Source organism: Sander lucioperca, chromosome 18 (genome assembly GCF_008315115.2).
Source record: "Sander lucioperca isolate FBNREF2018 chromosome 18, SLUC_FBN_1.2, whole genome shotgun sequence".
In the NCBI taxonomy this organism is placed as follows: domain Eukaryota; kingdom Metazoa; phylum Chordata; class Actinopteri; order Perciformes; family Percidae; genus Sander; species Sander lucioperca.
This window is the reverse complement of record NC_050190.1, coordinates 25,449,102-25,467,946: the sequence shown is the minus strand read 5'-3', so window position 1 is coordinate 25,467,946 and position 18,845 is coordinate 25,449,102. Positions and strand designations below refer to the sequence as shown.

Genomic DNA, 18,845 nt, shown 5'->3' with positions numbered 1-18,845 from the left:
AAACAAACAGCTTGGCTGCGCCGAGGCTCTTTAAAACCACATCCACGGCGCTCGAAGTTTACAACCACAAAAAGGTCTGATGGTGAGAGTTGACTGGACCCTAATTTCAATGACTTTCAAGGGATGTTTTGGTGGAACTCAAGGATTTCTAGTTCAAGTAATCCTGCCTCAATCATTCTCAAACTGCTGCTGGATCAAATATCCATCCTGTTTGGAGATTCCAAAGGACGTGAGGGTGGTATATTCAGTCGTGGATGTAACTAAATACATTTAAGTACTTCACAAACAGCATTTCCATTTCATACCACCTTTGACTTTTGCTTCACTATATTTTAGAGGCAAAAATCGGGGCTCCGACCCACACACAGTACCGCTGCGTCGCCGTTTGCCGCAGAGCGGAGGAAGGACCCCTAATATTATCACACCGTATGTTCAAAACAAACACGACTACTGTTAGCAATGAGGCGACAACGCACATCAAGCTCTGGCTCGTAAACGGGAGGGGTAGTACGCGCAGCGGACCAAGGAGGCATTTCATTGGTTCTCTCCAAGTGGACCGCGAGGCAGTGATTGGTGGATGTTTGCACAGGATTACAGCAGATGACGGATCTTTTTCGCTCCTTTTTCAGAACCCATAAGTTATTTATTGCTGTCGGGGTGTAAAGACCATTTCAAAACAATATATAAAAAAGTGTCTATTGAAAATAGTTACCAACCCTGCCTTTAAAGTACATTTTAATAATGATACTTCCTTATTCAAGGCTTTTTACATCGTGGTATTGATACTTCACTTCAACAATTAGAGTATTTCTTCCACAGCTGAAAACAAAGTAGGCCGCCCACCCATCTATAGCCTTATTTTATTTTTCTCACATCTATAAACTGTCAAGGGCCTTCTACCCACACAAGAAACACTTCAGTGGTTATAGCTCTTCCATATTTGGTGAGAAAAACAAAAACAAATATGTTCTGACAAATGTCTAAACATGAGCAGGACGCAAGTTGATAAGAAGATGAGGCACTTGTGCTGATCTCACAGAAACACAAATTGGATGCAAATCCATGTGCCGATGCTATTCAAATAGAGCCCAGGCATCAAAGAGGCCATGCTGAGCAACAAGTCATTTCAAAGCCCAGTATGAGCTTGTATCTCCCCGCTTCTCCGGCTCAAAGCAGGAGTGTCCCACATCACAAAGGCCAGTCTGTAGAGAAGCCTGTTCTCTGGACTCTAGGAGTCCAAACTGAAGCCGCAGCTCGGCTTTATGGTACTTAAACAAACATGGAGGACTGTGTGCCTACACGTACAGTTATACAGCTGCAGGGTAAAAAATGACATACACTTAAAGTTTTAATTAACATTATCAGCCCAGTGTAGATTTTTCTTCTAAAGAGAGCATGTTGATTAGAAAGCTTATTATTTCTTTATCTCTTTATTTTTATTTCGAACAAAAAACAATAAAATAAAATAAAGCACAATAAGTGTATAGCAACACACCAAAAGAAAAAACAATAGCTATAAAGTCAGCGTTACCAACAATATGTTCAATATGTCCGAAAAGGAGCGGGACAAAGCCGAAGCTTGTCATTTTTCCCACCCCTCATTCAACTCTAAATAGTTCCTGTATACATTATACATTTTGTACATGTACGTATCATTATATATTCATAGCAAAATAACAAATATACATTATATAACACCTACCAAACATCATCATCATTAGATGACTGTAAAGTCAAAGTATCAATGAATTTCAATAGAACTTTATTTAAAAATAGAACAGAAAAAAAGAGACAAGGAATTTATTTTCCGCTGAACAGGAATAAAAGTTGTTATCACATCGACTCAGCACACCATAATTCCTGAGTCATGTTTGAGCTTGCCGTGCTCTCTCACAACAGTCAGATGCCAATCTAAACAGGGTGATGGGAAGTACAGTGGCCTATTCACCCGAGTCATAACACAGTAGCCGTGAGTCAGCTGCAGCTCCATTTGCCCGCAGCGGCCGTGTGTTGGGAAGCGTGCGGCCCAGCCGTGCTGCTGCTTTGTGCCGGAGCAGCGCTTTTTCACTGCTGACCGTCACCTGACTCAGAGAAATGCTGAGCTGGGCGGAGCTACGCTGCACTCTAACAAAGAACACTTTCAGCACATCCTCGACTGTACTGCATGTGTTCTAGTAACGCCATTGTACGCGTGTGATGCATTTCTATCCACCAAGCTCGATGGTATCAGGAGCACAGACGCAACACTTTGTGTTAAAAAACAAATACACTTTCTCTATCATGGAAAAAGAAAATACCTTCTGACTGGCTACAGGTGTTCATTAACATTGTAAGTAAGGACACCACTATGGCTGTGCAATAATCAAATTTTAAGCGCGATTTCGATCACAAAAATAATGTAATCTAGAAAAACAATGATTTAGCTTTTTTATTTCGTATTTTATCTATCACTTGTTTAAAACATTTGCTCTTATTTTGTGTTTATTATCTAATACTATTTAAACATTTGAATATTTTTTTATATTATTTATTTTAATGGGAATTCAAAAAGTTCAACAGGAAAAGTATTAAGGGAAATTTCACAGTTCAAGGTGTTTTCACTGTTGATTTAATTGTTTTTTTTAAGTTCAATAAATGCAACATCTTTCCAAAAGTCAATGAGTAATCGTGTTAATAATCGTGATGTCAATACTGACCAAAATAACAGATTTTTTTCATAATTGGGCAGCCCTACTTTACCTGCACACAAGATATTTTCAGGCTGCAGAAAGCTAAAACAACAAAACCTATACATTGTTCAACATGTTCTTACACCAGAACACTTCAGAGTGCATTATAGTGTCTTTATTCTACTTCGTTTAAGAATGCTTGATTCTGACTGGCTGGGAGGAGGGCATTAACCCGGCAGGTTGCCCACTGACTGAGCACAGCGTCATCAAATAGTAGATCAATATGCCGCTTGTATTTGTTTTCTATCACAGAAATTTCAAACATGAGGTCCATTGTAAAAAATAAACCTTATTTAAAAAAGTTTCTAAAATGTGTCGGAAATCTATCAGAGGGTTAGTCGATAAATAGTTTCGCAAGCGAGATACAATGTAGCAACTACGTTATTAAACTAACGTTAGTGATCAGATGCAGCCTTGTGTGGTTGCTATAGAAACTAATTAACTAATTAACTAATTAATTAAGCTACAGTTGAGCTAATGTTATTCGCCGTAGTTCTAAACATTACAGTGATTTAAAAATGGACGAATTCATTGTCAATTTTAATATATTTGGAGTAGGGAAGACATTTGAGGACTGGTTAAAGAGTGACGAGGACGACGGAACGACAAAAGAAAAAGACAAGGCCCAGGGTACCCGTTTCCGAGATCTGACAGATGAGGAGCTGCGTACAACTGAAGACGAGGCCCTTGAATCAAACACGAAAAAGGCAACTGCCTTTGCTATCAAGGTTTTCACCGAGTGGAAGAGCCACCAGAAGGATAGACTGACAGTGACAACTGACCCGGACACCTGCAGCGCCGAAGAACCTTGTGTGGTTGCTATAGAAACTAATTAGCTACAGCTGAGCTAACATTATTCACCGTAGTTCTAAAGGGGACTACTTTTTGAGGGAGATGAACTCAAACAGAGTATACATTTAATAAGCATGTAATACGAATAAGAAAAAGCATAATTATTAAAGTATTTGAATTGTTTTATTATGTTGGCAAGCAAGAAGTAGAATAAACGGGATAATCACCTCAAGGCAGGGCAATAAACAGTTTGATATGCCCGGCTTGTGGAAGGTTACAGTAAGCCGTCCACAAGCCGGGCATATCAAACTGTTTATTGCCCTGCCTTGAGGTGATTATCCCTTACTTAACATATCCAAAATCAGTGGTGGTAGAAGTACTCAGATCTTTTACTTAAGTAAAAGTAGCAATACTAGTGTTACATGTAAAAATCCTGCATTCCAATCTTACTTAAAGGGTTACTTTCCAGCTCTGTGTCATTTTTGTGTGGGCAGTGTGACAGTAAAATATCTCTTTAAGTAAAAGTACATAATTATTAACATATCAGAATAATGTATAATATATGTCTGGATTATATTTAATGATGCAATAATGTGTTCATCACTTGAATGTTGCAGCTGGTAGAGCTGGGGTTAATTTTCATATTCTTCATATACTGCCCAGTAAATTAATCCAAAATAATAATTTCATCATCAAAATGCAAAATAACTAGTAACGCATGCTGTCAAATAAATGTAGTGGAGTGAAACACTCAATATTGGCTTCCGAAATGTTGAGTAAAAGTATCAAGCATAAAATGGAAATACTCAAGTAAAGTACCTCAAAGTTCCTCAAAATTGTACTGAAGTAGGGTACTTGACTAAATGTACTTCAAACATTGCACCACTGTTCAAAATGAATGATACCATCTCGTATCTGAAAGTTTTCTTATTTCTTCCTAATGTTTCACATTCCATTTCTCAAATAGTTTGTATGTTATAAAAATGCTACATTATTCCACGCTTTACCTGAACTTCTTTGCTTGAACATGTATTGTGTGCAAGATATTGTGTGTGTGTGTGTGTGTGAGTGTGTGTGTGTGTGTGTGTGTGTGTGTGTGTGTGTGTGTGTGTGTGTGTGTGTGTGTGTGTGTGTAGGGCTTGCTTTGGCCTCAGAGTTGTTAATGCGTGAGATCCAAACACACAAAAATGAAGCTTCCTGACCATCAGTTCCACATGCGAGTAAAAGAGAGAAGCGGTAACATTTTCAGTTCAGCAACAAAAAAAAAACACAGCAACCTAAAAGCTGGTTTCAGGAGAGATAAGCACCATGATATCTCCTATCAACCTAGCTACATCCATGAAAAGTAGTGACTAATGGCCACAAAAGTGGCGACAAAAATAAAAAGCGTGGATGATCATGAGATTGATCAGATCACCACAGCTGTACTGGTTGTCGTAGTCGAGTTAAAGTACAGAAATAACTCCTGACACAGCATTTCTTTGGTCAAAATACGTCACTGTGCTGATTGGTTAGGGTAGAGCACCACAAAAAAATCTGTTCAGCTTCTCCCCCAATTAACTGGACAAGATGCATAGATCAATCTATGACAAAGAAATGCTCTTTTGTTACTTGTTGTGCAAACTGATTCATGCAGAATCTTTATACATTTTAAAAGGTGCCATTATTGTACATTCAGGATGATCATTTATTTATTTATTTATTTATTTCTAGGGATAGTGCTGCAGTGTTTCCAGAAATAAGATCGCCTCCACCAACGGCAGAGCAAATTAAGAAACATTTTTATGAAATATCAGGCTTATTCAGCTTCAGGGAAAGCAAACAGTGGTACTACTTGACAGAGCAAAGGCCATTTAATGAAACCGCCATTTGCATTCATATTGAGATGAGATGCTGGAGGATCTGTCTGATTCAGCTCGGCAGGTGATTGATTGATCGATCACATCTTACGCTCGTGATGAAGCACGTTGCAAACCTTCTGAAACGGACACTTTCCTGGGGGAAATCATGTGCTGGGACTGTTCTGGAGGACAGACGATATAGAATATGTTGCAGGGTATCCAAGGTGCACAGTAACAGCTTCACCCAAATTCGACCTGAGAATATGACCGACAGCATTAGCATAACATTAGGTTTTGAAAGGGAAAGAACGTTTCTTCTCTGGCTTTTCTGGGCTGGATCAGCGGAAGGTCACAGAGGTTGGAATTGCAAGAAAATTGGCGAGAAAAGGAAGAAATGGTTCACGGCAAAGTCAGAGTGAAACGAAGAAGAAGAAGTGTTTTCTCTAGGTTTGTGGACGACTTAGGAGGACGTACTTGGTGGGGGTTTAGGGGCCATCCCTTAAGAAAATGTTCAATTTACAATAAAATATCCATCATTTTGGACCATTATTTTTACCATATCTGTGTTTAAAACCTTGAAAAAGCTAGAGACAAAGACAAAACTTGCTAAAGAAGTCCACTGGGGACCAACTACAACCATTAGATCTGAGAAAAGTCATTTAGTATCATTTATTCGGCTTAGCTGGTGGCCAAAAACGGCTTGGGTGCTGTGCCTTGTAATAGTAAAGAAAACCCAGACTTGAGGTCAGTTGAAGAGGACATGTACACACACGTGTGTTCTCTGTAGAGCTCATCTCAGCCTTTTTAAGTGAGCCGCAGCTCCAAATGAGCGGCTGTGACTGCTGCTGCTGCTGTTGTTTTCCCCCTCCCTGTCTGTGTCCATTTAGAGTCCAGCTCCAGCAGCTGCCAGCATTTCACACAGCTCAAACCACTCGGCTGCCCTCGGCTCGCTCTCCACTACACACCGGCAAGCTGCAGGCCGCCTCTCCCCGTGTAATGGGTTACCAGGGGTGGGGCTGTCCCAGACCAGAGGGGGTGTCTGTTACAACTTGTAATGAGATCTGCCGTGTCGTGGGCACTTCAGAGCAGCCGCTGTTGTTTACTGTCGCAAATCAAGGGACGTCCGGAGCGTGTGGACTAATCCTGCAGCGGGGACAGGTCAGTTCTTGTTGCTGCTGCAGGATTGCATTGTGCAGACTGTACCACAAAGAGCACAGAGTCATCGGCGCGTAATGCAACATGCCTGCAGTGAGTCAAACTCCAACTGATCGTGAGCGCCGGTGGAGCAGACGATCAATAGCAGCCACTGATTGAAAGTCAGACGTTCAATACTTGTCCCACTTTAGAAAAAGTGGAAGAGCGCAGAACAAATAGCCTCTGGCCTCCATCAGAACACTCTCTTCCCAAGGACTCTCTAACACAGATTGATGGATTGATTTAATTCCAAACTTATCACCGTTCTCCACAACATTTGGCTTTATCTCCTTTCTTTCTTTGCTTTGCACTGTGGCTTTTAATCGTTGCCCGTATTACTCAATCCTTGCCTGTAACGTTGACCACCTAGGAAGGCTGATTCACCGCATTGAATTTAACTCCCTCTGAATTAGACTTAATTGCCTGCAGTGTAAATAAAACCCTAAGAAACATCCTGTCTACATTGTTCAAATGCTGCAATTGTCTATTTATTATACAAAGAGCAAATAATAGTGAGGCACCACGCTGTGCGCAGTGGAAGACCGGCTTCCTCATAAGGCTGGGGGAAGATTTCAACTAACTTTTTCCTTACATGCATCACCACCCACTCAGTCACATTGGGCAGATGGGGGGGGGGGATACGGAGATGGTGGAGAGAGAGAGAGCAAAAAGAAAGAGGGAAGCAAAGGTGAGACAAACTAATGAGAGAGGAACCATAACTGGCATAAGGAACACTTTTGTTTTTACAGATCTTAATTTTTTTGTGTCATTAAATCTCTCGCAGTTCTGCACTCCCAGAGTCAGCTTATCTGGGGGAAAGAATCCTGTGTCGTATGGGAAGTGATGCGTTGATAAGTTTCCAGCAGAAGAAGGAGCGGTGGATTTTGGATAAACAGCAGGAGAAGAGCTGGGGAGTCACCACGAAAAAAGTCAAACTTCATCAAGAACACACGCTTGACAGTAAAATGACCTTTAAGATCACTTTGTAACTTTGATCTTACAGGTTACCACTTTCATTTAAAAGCCTTCCCTCCTCTCGACATTATGGTTAATGACCAGTTTTGGGCAATAACTCTTTACAAAGTAACACCTTACAGTCATGTGAATATGAATTCAGTAACAAGTAGTCTAAGAGATGACAATTTGAAATTCAGTGGTTATTTTTACATTTCCTAATCCAAGTAATGCTCCATTACTTGGACAATGTGGATTGTTTGCTAGAATACGCTGAGTGCTTGTTAAAACGTAATATCTTGTTTTCTATTTCCTCATGTGTTAAAAGGAAAGTCTTTATCCTAAGCTATGCTAAGCTAAGCAGCTGCTGGCTCTGGCCTTATATCGAACATTGAAAATGCAAAAGCAAATTTACCAAAAATGCTCAACTTTCACTTGAAATACAGATGTAATGTGTGGACACCTTACTCGTCTGTTGGGTAATTAGTAAAGTGATGCAGTTACTTCCAATATGTGAGAGTAATTGAAAACATTTTTTAAAGTAACTTGCCAAACGCTGTTAATGGCCGAGCAAGTATATGTTGCAGGAGGGAAACACCCTGAAGCAGTAGAGTCATTGGATAGCTGAGTGATGATAAATTATTGACTCCAGGTTGACAATGTGACAAAGAATGGCCTCCTGAACATGCTCTCTTTGTGCAGAGACCTGAAAGCTCCTCTGTCTGAACCTCTTCTTCCACTCTCTCTCCTTCCTTCCTCCCTACATCCCCCCCCCCCCATCCCCGGTGCTCCACCTATACAGCTACTGAATGGAAAGGTGTATCTGCTGCCTGCTTTTACCACAGTATCTATTTACTTAAAGCTGCTTTCACTCTTCCATGAGACGCAGCGCAGCTGCTCCTGTGAGGAGGCTTGTGGCTAATACACTCACATGTTCATGGACTCTCCGAGCACAGTACAAGCCCCCCCCTCGGCTTCAAAGGGAGCACATGCACTTGAGAATGCGTGCAGTTTGATTAATAGCATTAGCGGAGGGAAAAGACCCGGCTACATACCATGTGGTACAGGAAAATTCCTTGGAAACATGCGGACCGATCGCCTATAAACCCCCCCTGGGTCTTAATGCTATTGAACACATGTGACCATAAGTGTGTAGTGGTTCCAGACGTGTTCGAGCATTGGGCAGTTTTTTTTTTTTTTTTGCTCTGCACTCTTTGCTCCACAGGAAATGCACCTTGACCCCAAATCCCATGGTGGATGTGGAATCCAAAAAAAAAAAAAAAACTCCCCGTCTGGGGTCTCAAATCTGCCACCGAGCTGCAAATAAGAACACTCCAGTCTGTGCAGGATGAATTGTCCATTATGAAACTACGATGCAAAGCAGTCAAACGTATCCAAACCCCTGCAAGAGTTGTTAAAATTCATTGCACAATTGGTCTTGGAACTGTTTAATGACCTAGAGCCGAGAACTTGGAGCGGATTTCTCTATACGTTTCTAAATTTGGAGCATGGGCATGAGAAAATAAGCTATGCAAGAATTTGCATCAGGGCCCTGGCAGTTCAGATAAGGGCCTGGTAATTGCTCACATTTGACTTTTCAAACAGTGAATAAAAAAATAAAAAAACAAGATGCTTTGTACAGGCTTGATGAGGAAGAATTAATGTTCACCTTCCTGAAACAAATACAAGGGGAAACTGTTCAGGCACAACAACTGCAACTTAAGCATGAAAATGATTTCCAGACCGAGAAAGGATGAGTTCCTTTCTTCAGACATATTGAGCTGGGATCTGCTTTCTTAATCATTGGCACTGAAACAGGTATTTTTAATGCATCTCATCATGCATCATGCATCTTAAATGTGTTGCACTCGATTATTAAATATCTAATGCTGGAAAGCAACCTGTAGGCATTTTAGGAAGGAAGAAATTCTCCAGATGGAAGATAACAACCAATCCCATAAATGTTGGTAAGTCTGGGATGAGGCTAGTTAGTTTTTTACTTTCTGATTACTTTTACATCATCATGATTGTTTAAAAGGTTATTTTATTTTTTACAAGACTGAAAACCTTCAGCCATAGTGGCACAGTGGTGGTTTTAGCTAAATGCTAACGTCACCATACTAACAATGCCAACATGCTGATGTTTAGCAGGTTTAGGGCCCTATCTTGCACCCGGCGCAGGGCAGCGCAAAGCCCGACGCAAGTGTCTTTGCTAGTTTCAGACCGACGCAGTTGTCAATTTCCCGTCCAGCGCCCACGACATTTAAATAGCAAATGCACCTGCGCCCATCTTTGCGCCCAGGTCTTACAGGGAGGTGTGTTCAGGTGCATTCTTGGCGTATTGCTATCTTGAGGCAGCAGGAAGTGATCGCGCCATTGACCAACAAAAACCTGGTCTAAAGTCAATAGCGCAGCATTTCATTGTTATTTTAACAGCAAATTAGTAAAATGCACCTAGGCTCGTGCACAGCGCGTGCACACTATGCTTGTTACACAAACACTCACACCCACACAGGGAAGCGCAGCAGCACACAAACATGCAAAAGATTACAAATAAAAATATTACAGTGCAAATCCACCATCATAATAGCAATGCGCCAAGGTCCAAACGCGCCTGGCTTTTAAAGGGAATGGGAGATGACACTCTGATTGGTTTATTGCATGTTACGCCCAAAACACACCTATGAATTAATGAAGACACTAAGTACAGCCCTTTAGAACCATGCGCCCGGTGCACGGACCCTTTTTTCCGCCATTTAACATCTTTGTTTAATGTTTTAGCATTCTAATATTTGCTAATTAACACTTAAAAAGTATAGCCGAGGCTGCTGGGAATGTCATTCATTCTAAAACAAAAATCTGTGTTTAACTCATTACAATTCATCCTGAGGGTGACATAAATGGCTGTACCAAATTTAATAGAAATGCATCCAATAGTTGTTGAGATATTTCACTCAAACCACAAAAGTGAACCTCATTGTGGCGCTGAAGGAAAGGTCAGGGGATCGCCAAAGTCAGGAGGAATCATCCTCTGAGGACCATGAATGCCTGTACAAAATTTCATTACAATCCACCGACCGACCGTCATCGCCATCCATAGAGCCAAACCACTAGCAAGGCTAAAACTCGTGAAAAAAGCTGCTCGTTAGAGCCACTTGTAGTAAAACAACTCTCTAAAAGGATCAATCTGCGTGAGCTGTCCCATTGACTTCTCTAGAGTAAACACTGCCACCAGCTCTCCAACAAGGGCCTCGCTACACCTCACCGGGGACGTTGAGTCGGGTTATGCAAGAGTCAATAGATACAGGTCAGTATCGTCTGACACTCCATACATCAAGCCCGGGGCTTCAGGCTATAAAGAGTACATGGTTTCCTCCCAACTGAGAGCTTCTCATTAGCGGCACATAAGATGTTTTGGTTAATTATGAAACGTGCTCGATCAAACCCTGATCCAATTACTGACGGAGAAAAAGAAAAAGGGAGGTAGGATGAGGAGAGAAGTGGGTAGAAAAGTGAGCTCGTCTCGGGTTCGAGTCCAAACTGGGACAACTGGAGCAAGGAAAACAGTCAAAAGTTGAGAGTCAGCAAAAAATATTCATGTTTTCGACAGAAAAAGTATTTCTTCTTTTTTTATAAGGTGGAATTACATTAATTTCAACACTGTAAAAAAATGATTGTTGCAAATGGCTGCTAGAAAAAAAAAAGAAGGCCCCGTTTTCAGCAGCCATTACATTAGTGTCTTGATGATAAGCTCATCCTTAATTAATCCTGTTTAAATGATCAGATTTGATTAGTTTAAAGTAATCTTGAAGATTTTCAATTAAATACATTTCGGCTAAGTCACTTTGTATCGCAGAATGAGGTAACACATTGGTGACTGAGCCATTGGCCCACTGATGAAAGCCCTTAAATTTGCATTATTACGAATGGGAGTCTGGGGCTAGTTTTCCATCACCCAGCAGTGGTTGGTCCGCCAGAGAGGGTAGGCAGAGCTAACAACAGACTCACTCTTTAACTCAGTTCAACCAGGACCAACGAGACAGGGCCCTGACAGCGTGACCGGGGCGGGGCCATCGGGGAGCTCCTGTTGGGATTCATGGCCCGGCTGCGTTAACCACGGCAGCGAGCGGACGCAGGAGTATCAGCACCCGAGAGTACACACCAGACTTCTATTAAGATATCGTTCAATGTTACTTACTTCTTACTCTTTCACAGAGGACAGCAGCCGCCCTGACGGAAGACTGAGTGCCTGAGAAATGAACACTGAGCCGTCTCCTGGCGAGAAACACACAGAAGGTGGCTCATTTCCCTGAGGCATCTTTGAGTCAGATGGAGGACGCATCTGAGACACAAGACTGCCTCTCGTTCTCACCTCTCTAAAGGAATTACTTTGAAATATGCTTATCCACTCTCTTGCTTGCTTGAGAGTTAGACTTAACCTCCGTTGACTATAAGGTTACAGGCAGCAGCTGGTTAGCTTAGCTTAGCATAAAGACTGGACACAGAATCAGTAAAGGGATTTATTGCCAAGTAAGTAACACATACAGGGAATTTGCCTCGGGTTGTTGGTGCACACATAAACATACCGTATTAAACAGTGATATGCAATAAACAAATGATAAATACGGAAACAAATATGAATATAACTGTTTGAATAACATTCAGAAAGAAAAAACAAAAACAGGACAGAACCAGGCTAGCGGTTTCTGCCTAAGGTAAGGACATCTAACCTAATCTCCTGGCTGTAGCTTGGTATTTAGTGCACAGACATGAGAGTGGTGTTGATCTTCTCATCTTACTCTTGGCAAAAAAAGTGAACAAGACTTTATTTTTCCAAACTATTTTATGTATGGAAGAGTTACAAAAAAAAGGGGGTGGGTCCTTTTTAAGAAGTGATGTGAAATATATAGTCTTTTGTAGGCCAAAGAGCACTTTTATCTGAGCAAGTGGGGGTTTACTGTGCTGCTCAAGGGCACTTTAAAAGGCTCTGATAAGCTACTTTCTCAGTGCACATTGTTTACTGTGAGGGACGGACTCCTACTGTACATCAACACTAACTCTTCTAGAACCTGTTTGGGTTAGTTCAGAGTTTCTGACTGTTAAAGCAATAACTGAGGATGTCTTTCCAAACTGAAACTTTCACAGTTGCACATTTAGTTAAGAATATTTATTGTTATGTGAATGATAAAAAAAAAAAATGTGAATGATAAAAAAAAGAATATTTATTGTTAAATAGAAATATTTTTCAGGGGGTTTATTTGAGGGAAGAGAAAGCATTAAAACCTTTTTCCTCAACTTTCCAAAAGGGATCTGAACTGATGACGTGCAGATGCCACAACTTCATAAAATCATGCAAAAAAGAATTCACCGACTGAAAATATCATGCAAGCACCATGTGCCTGCATGATGACTGCAATGACTGCATGTGAGTTTAATCAGGGACCCAAGGAGTCAGGCTGCAGGATGGAAAACATCCCATGACACAGCAACACTTTATTGGATATGGGGGAGGGGCGCACTCATGTTTTATGTAGTGAAAAGAAGCAACATTTCAGCACATAACGCCTTTATCATGCTAGGGAGCAGAGCCACCTGCCACACACACACACACACACACACACACACACACACACACACACAGCGTGGCACTATCTTTGTGGGGACCCATCATTGGCATAATGCATTCCCTAGCCCCTTACCCTAACCTTAACCATCACAACTAAATGCCTAACCTTAACCCTTACCCTCACCCTAACAATAACCTAATTCTAACCCTAATCCTAAAACCAAGTCTTAACCCTCAAACAGCCCTTTAAACTTGTGGGGTCCAGCATTTTGGCCCCACAAAGCTGTCCGGACCCCACAAGTATACTGGACTCCCGGTTTTTGGACCCCACGAATATAGACACACACCCACACCCACACACACACCCACTTTACTCTTTCCACATTCCCTGCTTTGTCAACGCCAGTCTGCGACGCTCTTCTTCTTTTGTTAAGAGGGCTGCGCAAGGTGCATCATGGGAACAGTGGAATCTGATGACAGGAAGCATTTTGTGAGGTGGCCAGAGCTGACATTACACATCCTATTATGCAATTTAGCAAACAGCCGCTGTCTCTTTAATAATACTGTAACGTCACGCGCGCGTCATGTGCGTTGAGTCAGTTTCCTGAAACTTGCCAGATAATGTAATTCAACTGAAAAACAAAAGCAGGGTCTCTTTCTTTATGCAGTTGCAGTAAGTGTTATTTTGTTCCAGGAGCAGGGAAATGTCAGTCACTGTGGATGTAGGTCAGGATGCTCGGTTTGGACGCTTTGCTGCCAGCTACAGCCCCGCCCAAGGGAGCGCTGATTAGTCAAAGTGTAAAGTGGTGACAAGACCGATGACTGATTCGCTTGGTGGGAACTACATGCATGTCTGTCACACAAAAAGACAAGTTCCTGCACAGCCTTTCTGGCCTGCAAGGAGGATTCATTGAGTCTTGCATCACGATTCCTAGAAACGTATTGACCAACACACTGTTGTTGCTGCTCGTCAGCCTAAAAACGCCCAGGCCTTGATTGGTCTCCAAAAAGAAAACTAATCTATTATTTCATAATTTAGCTTGGTTTCGTCACTTAGTGTGTCAGAGGAAGACTCAGAGAAGAGGTATGGTCCATGTCTGTCAGAACTGATCAAAATACAAAGATGGCTTCTCCACTTCATAGAAATAGCAAACATATCACACTGGAAACACGCTATCACTACAATTAAATCCTTAATGTAATTGCTTTGAATGTTCCCCAGGTCCAGGGTGGGGATCCAAAGGGAGGGGTTTGAAGGATGGGAGAAGGGAGAGGCCGAAATTATTTTTATTTTATTGTTTTCTTCAGTCAAATTCATTTTGTTATTCGTTTTGTTTTTTTTCCCGTTTGTTTTTTTTTTTTAGTTGATGGCTATTTTTATATTGATCAATGCATATACATTAGTGGATATACTTTATTGGCGATCCATCAGCTTGTAACCTCACCTAATATAATGTGATGTACTAAATACCAATAGAATATTGACCACAAAAAAAAGAAATGATCAATTTGAGCCTCAAAGTCACAAAGTGAGACCGTTAACGTGTTTTTGGCGAAAGTGAACAAATCGTCGTCAGACTAACCAGGAATGAGTGGATCTTATCTGTGAGCTGGCGTGTACAGTCTGAGCAGGGGAATGTGGGCGTGGGTTGGGAGTGTCTGGGAACACAGAGGTTGGGGTGTGGGCAGTGGAGGAAGATGTATTCAGATCCTGTACTTAAGTAAAAGTTACTAATACCACACTGTAAAAATACTCAGTTACAAGTAAAAGTCCTGCATTGAAGATGTTACTTAAGTAAAAGTATCTCAGTATCATCAGTAAAGTTTACTTAAAGTATGTTTTACATGTGTTTTGTGTGTAAAGCTCTTTTGTAAAGTAACTAAAGCGGTCAGATTAATAGTGGAGTAAAAAGTACAATATTTCTCTCTGAAATGTGTGATGTAAAAAAGTGGCATGGACAAAAAAAGACTCAAGTAAAGTACAAGTATCTCAAATGTGTACTTAAGTACAGTACTTGACTAAATGTACTTAGTTACATTCCACCACTGGGTGTGGGAGATGGGAAGTGGGAGGTGGGAGGTTTCCAGGCAGGGCCGGATCGAAGCTACTGCAGCAGCGTATCTCCTTATAAGGACAAACCTGGACAAATTAGCTTCAGCAGTTAACACCTGAACTCCACCTTCCAGCTATAAAAACAGAAAGAAAAGGCTAGAGACTGAAAAACAGAGGTGAGGTGCGCGTGTTTGTTTGCAGACAAATACATAAGCAAAGTCCCACACGTCAAGTGGAAATATGCGGGAGCTGCAGCTTTAAAAGTTAACATCTGGCTCAGTGTACCCGAGACACCTGGCTCTGCAAAGACATTAAGATTCCAAGATAAGAGGATAGCGGCGCCTTTATTCCTGGGGGTCAGGTTAAGACTTGCACCGGACTCAAAATATTTGAAACACTCTCTGTCAAAGTGAACTGCAAAACGGAGCCAAACAAAAAGTCCTCACCGCGCAATATATACTTCTCATCTGCTTTTTAAGTGTTTTTTCAGTGTTTAAGTCTAGTTTACCAGACTGCAGTACTCTACTTTGGCAGTTTATTTTGTGTCTACGATCCAAACCAGATTACTTTGGTGGTACGTGTTTGCCGTCACTTCTCGACAAACAAATGAATGGTCTTAAGGATTTAGAGAAGCAAAGCAACACACAGAGAAGCACAGCTGTGAAGTTTCCAACACTGAACCAACCAACATCTATCTTGAAGGCTAAGGAAGCACCTCCAACACGCTGGTGGATTCATTTAAATACTAAACATCTCAATAATAATAATAATAATAATAATAATAATAATAATAAGGATAATAACCGTTTTCTTGATGGGAAACAATCAGCAAACGTGAAAGGCTTATCTGTCTATGAGCAGCAAAGCCGATTGCTGAAGCCTGGAGGGAACGGGGTGTGTGTGTGTGTGTGTGTGTATATATACACTGGCTCTGAGGACAGAGGTGCATGCCTGCCAAGGGGTCTGCAGTCTTCCCTCTCAGCCTGTGATCGTATTCGTCTACTCCGATCCCAACATAACCATTATTATTGCTGCTCTCTGTGGAGATGAACAGATGAAGAAAACATCCTCGCTCTCTGCAGGATGATTAGATCAATGAGGGTCATGCAGGCACAGAAATATGCGGGTCGTCATAGGAAAGCATTTCACCAGGATGGAAGCCTGTGATCCAGGCTGGAAGGGATGTGTGAGCAAACTGTCAGGGGTTACTGCCTCCCTCAGGCATGTGTAAACTGTAAACTTTATAGCATGATGCGTTTAAGGCACTACAGAAGTAGCAGCATGAGATGATGTCCAGCCCTGTCTAATATCCACTCCACACCTGACATCAGCCATGCATACCTTTCCTTGTTTTTTTTTCCCCCCTCTCATTGGCTTTCGACCGGTAGCAGCTTGCCGATGACATAATCCAGGAAACTAGAAGCTGAGAGCTTGCAGAGCAAGAAAGAAACTAGGGGGAAAGTTTTCCACCGGCAGCGAGAGGGGCCGATTATTACCATTTTTGGGCACGCTTGCTCCCATGCAAGCCCAGCCCAAACCGCAGCGCTTACTCAGATTCCACAGCGATTTTCCTCCCCGTTTTTCAAAGCGGAGGAAGAGTATGGGGAGCAAGGAAAAAAGAGTAACACCCCCCTTCTCGAAACAGGCCATTCATACTGTCTGGACAAAAAGAGCAGCAGCTGTTGGACGCGTGTAGGTGATTTGGGCTCGTTAAAAAGACAATATATGGATGTCTTACAGCCCTCTATTATAAACATGGCCCGTGTGCGCGCCGGGTTATGGAGCTCATATTCAGCCACGGAGGGGAAAAGTAAAGCAGTAGCCTAATGTATTGAGATAAGTAAAGATGAATAAACTAGCTTCCAGACTGTGGCTTGGATATAGCAAACAACAATCCTACATAAACAGAAATTCAACACTGATTTGCCCCGAGAAGTCTGTGGCATGCAGAATCCGCGCGTAAATTAGCCAACCAGCTAAATAAAAGAGACGCAAAAATGAGTTAAGGTGCATATGGGTTTATAGCCCCCGACCTCCCACACCCAAACACACACTCCATCCCCCCGGGGTTGTTAAGCATGGTCTAATCCACGTCGCATCATAAGCCAGATGACAGGAGGGGCCAGTCACACACCATATGCAGTCAAGCGCATGGCTGACATCTGTTGCGCTAGAAAGGTGGGCGTCCTGTCCCGTTTTTAAGCGTTTTTCTAACCCCCCCAATTTCTTTTTATTTTTTTTACACTCCCCCCTATTCTTCTACTCCCTACTCCTGCTGCAGGATATTTCATAACGCTATACAGGATATGTGCTAGAGTGTGGGAGATGCGGAGGCGAGAAAAGTTTTGGAGCATAGTCAGCCTCCTGATATGAAGTAGCCGCGCAGGTGATAGCCAGAGCCATAACGAGGCAGATAATTAAAGTAGCCGAAACAGCTGCCGCTCGGTGTTTGATGCTGCCGACAGTCGCTGCGGTTTAGGCTAACTGCTCGAGCTGCAGTCAAAGTAACCCCATATAATTAATGTGTGATAAGAATAATATTAACCAGCTTTATTATTAGGCTATTATAGTTATTATCATCACAAGCAACAACCACATACACTTCCGCACCTTTCCACCGGAGGTAGAAGGAAGTCACTCACCTTTCTCTGCTGCTTCTCCCATGCAGGATCCAGGAGGAGATCCCGATCCCAGTCATCTTCCTGGTGCATATAGTCAATTTCTCCATCATACTCGTCCATATTATGCATGTCTGTATGAAGCTGTAATATATATAGCCTAGACGCTCTCTGCTTCTCTGGTGTCCCCCGGTCCTCGGCGCGGCGCGGTGATGTTTTACAGCAGTATATTAGCTTGCTTGGTCTACTCTCCGCCACGCATTCAAGACGGTGTGTGGATGAAATTAACGGTCCACCCCCGGCTTCCCTCTCTCTCTCTCTCTCTCTCTCTCTCTGTCTCTCTCTCGGTCTCTTTCTCTCTCGCTTTCTTTCACCTTCCAACTCTGCCTCTATTCTCTCTCTATCTGCTCTAGTTTTGTTGCCCAGCAGCAGTTCTCCGCGGGAAGACAGGTCTAGCAGCGAGGAGCGACAGACGCAAAAACTTTGCTTCAGACAAATTGAATCGATAACCGACCGAGGGATCTGATTGGACGCCTCGGGGCGCACACGACCCGCCTCCTTGAAGCGTATTGGCCGGTTCGGCTGTCAGTGTGGCTTTATAGGCTATCTAAGGTTGACTGCATATAGGTTGATCTGACAGTTTGACTGCGAGGATACTTCAGACTGTAGTGAGAATAAAGTAACTGTAACGCGTTACTTCAGGCGGTGACATTAAATATCTAACTTTTCAAGAACTAACACAAACAAATATCTTTTAACAATTGCTGACGAGGCAGTTTTGTTAATATTGGGTGGGTTTTTTTAAGCAGTGGTTTAAGACGTAAGCTGGTTAGATCCTTTGGTCAAATTAGCAATACCCACTGGTGCAATGTAACTAAGTAGGTTACATTTAATCAAGCACTGTACTATTTTATTTTATTTTATTCTATTTTATAGTCTATTTCTCCACTACATTTTTGATGAAAATATAGTACTTTTTACTTCACTAGATTTATTTGACAACTATACCGAGGCCTACTGGTCACCCTGCAGATTTAGATTATCTGTTAAGTAACAAGTAGCCTAACAGCTGTAAAACAAATAAAAAAGTACAATCTT

The 18,845-nt window shown here is 42.0% G+C and overlaps 1 protein-coding gene across 5 annotated transcripts in view; it reads right to left on the bottom strand.

Moving 5' to 3' along the window:
• The window catches only part of actn1 (actinin, alpha 1), a 69,234-nt gene extending 50,988 nt beyond the window's left edge, over positions 1-18,246 (bottom strand). For 2 of the 5 annotated variants that reach the window (XM_031309838.2, XM_031309842.2), the window contains exon 1: positions 17,772-18,245. In XM_031309838.2, the coding sequence (XP_031165698.1) occupies positions 17,772-17,879 (108 nt within the window). In that variant the 5' untranslated portion in view covers positions 17,880-18,245. Of the gene's footprint in view, positions 1-17,771 lie in introns of all 5 variants that reach the window. The other 3 variants (XM_031309840.2, XM_031309841.2, XM_031309839.2) reach the window with 2 other exon arrangements.
• Between the last annotated feature and the right edge of the window lie 599 nt (positions 18,247-18,845).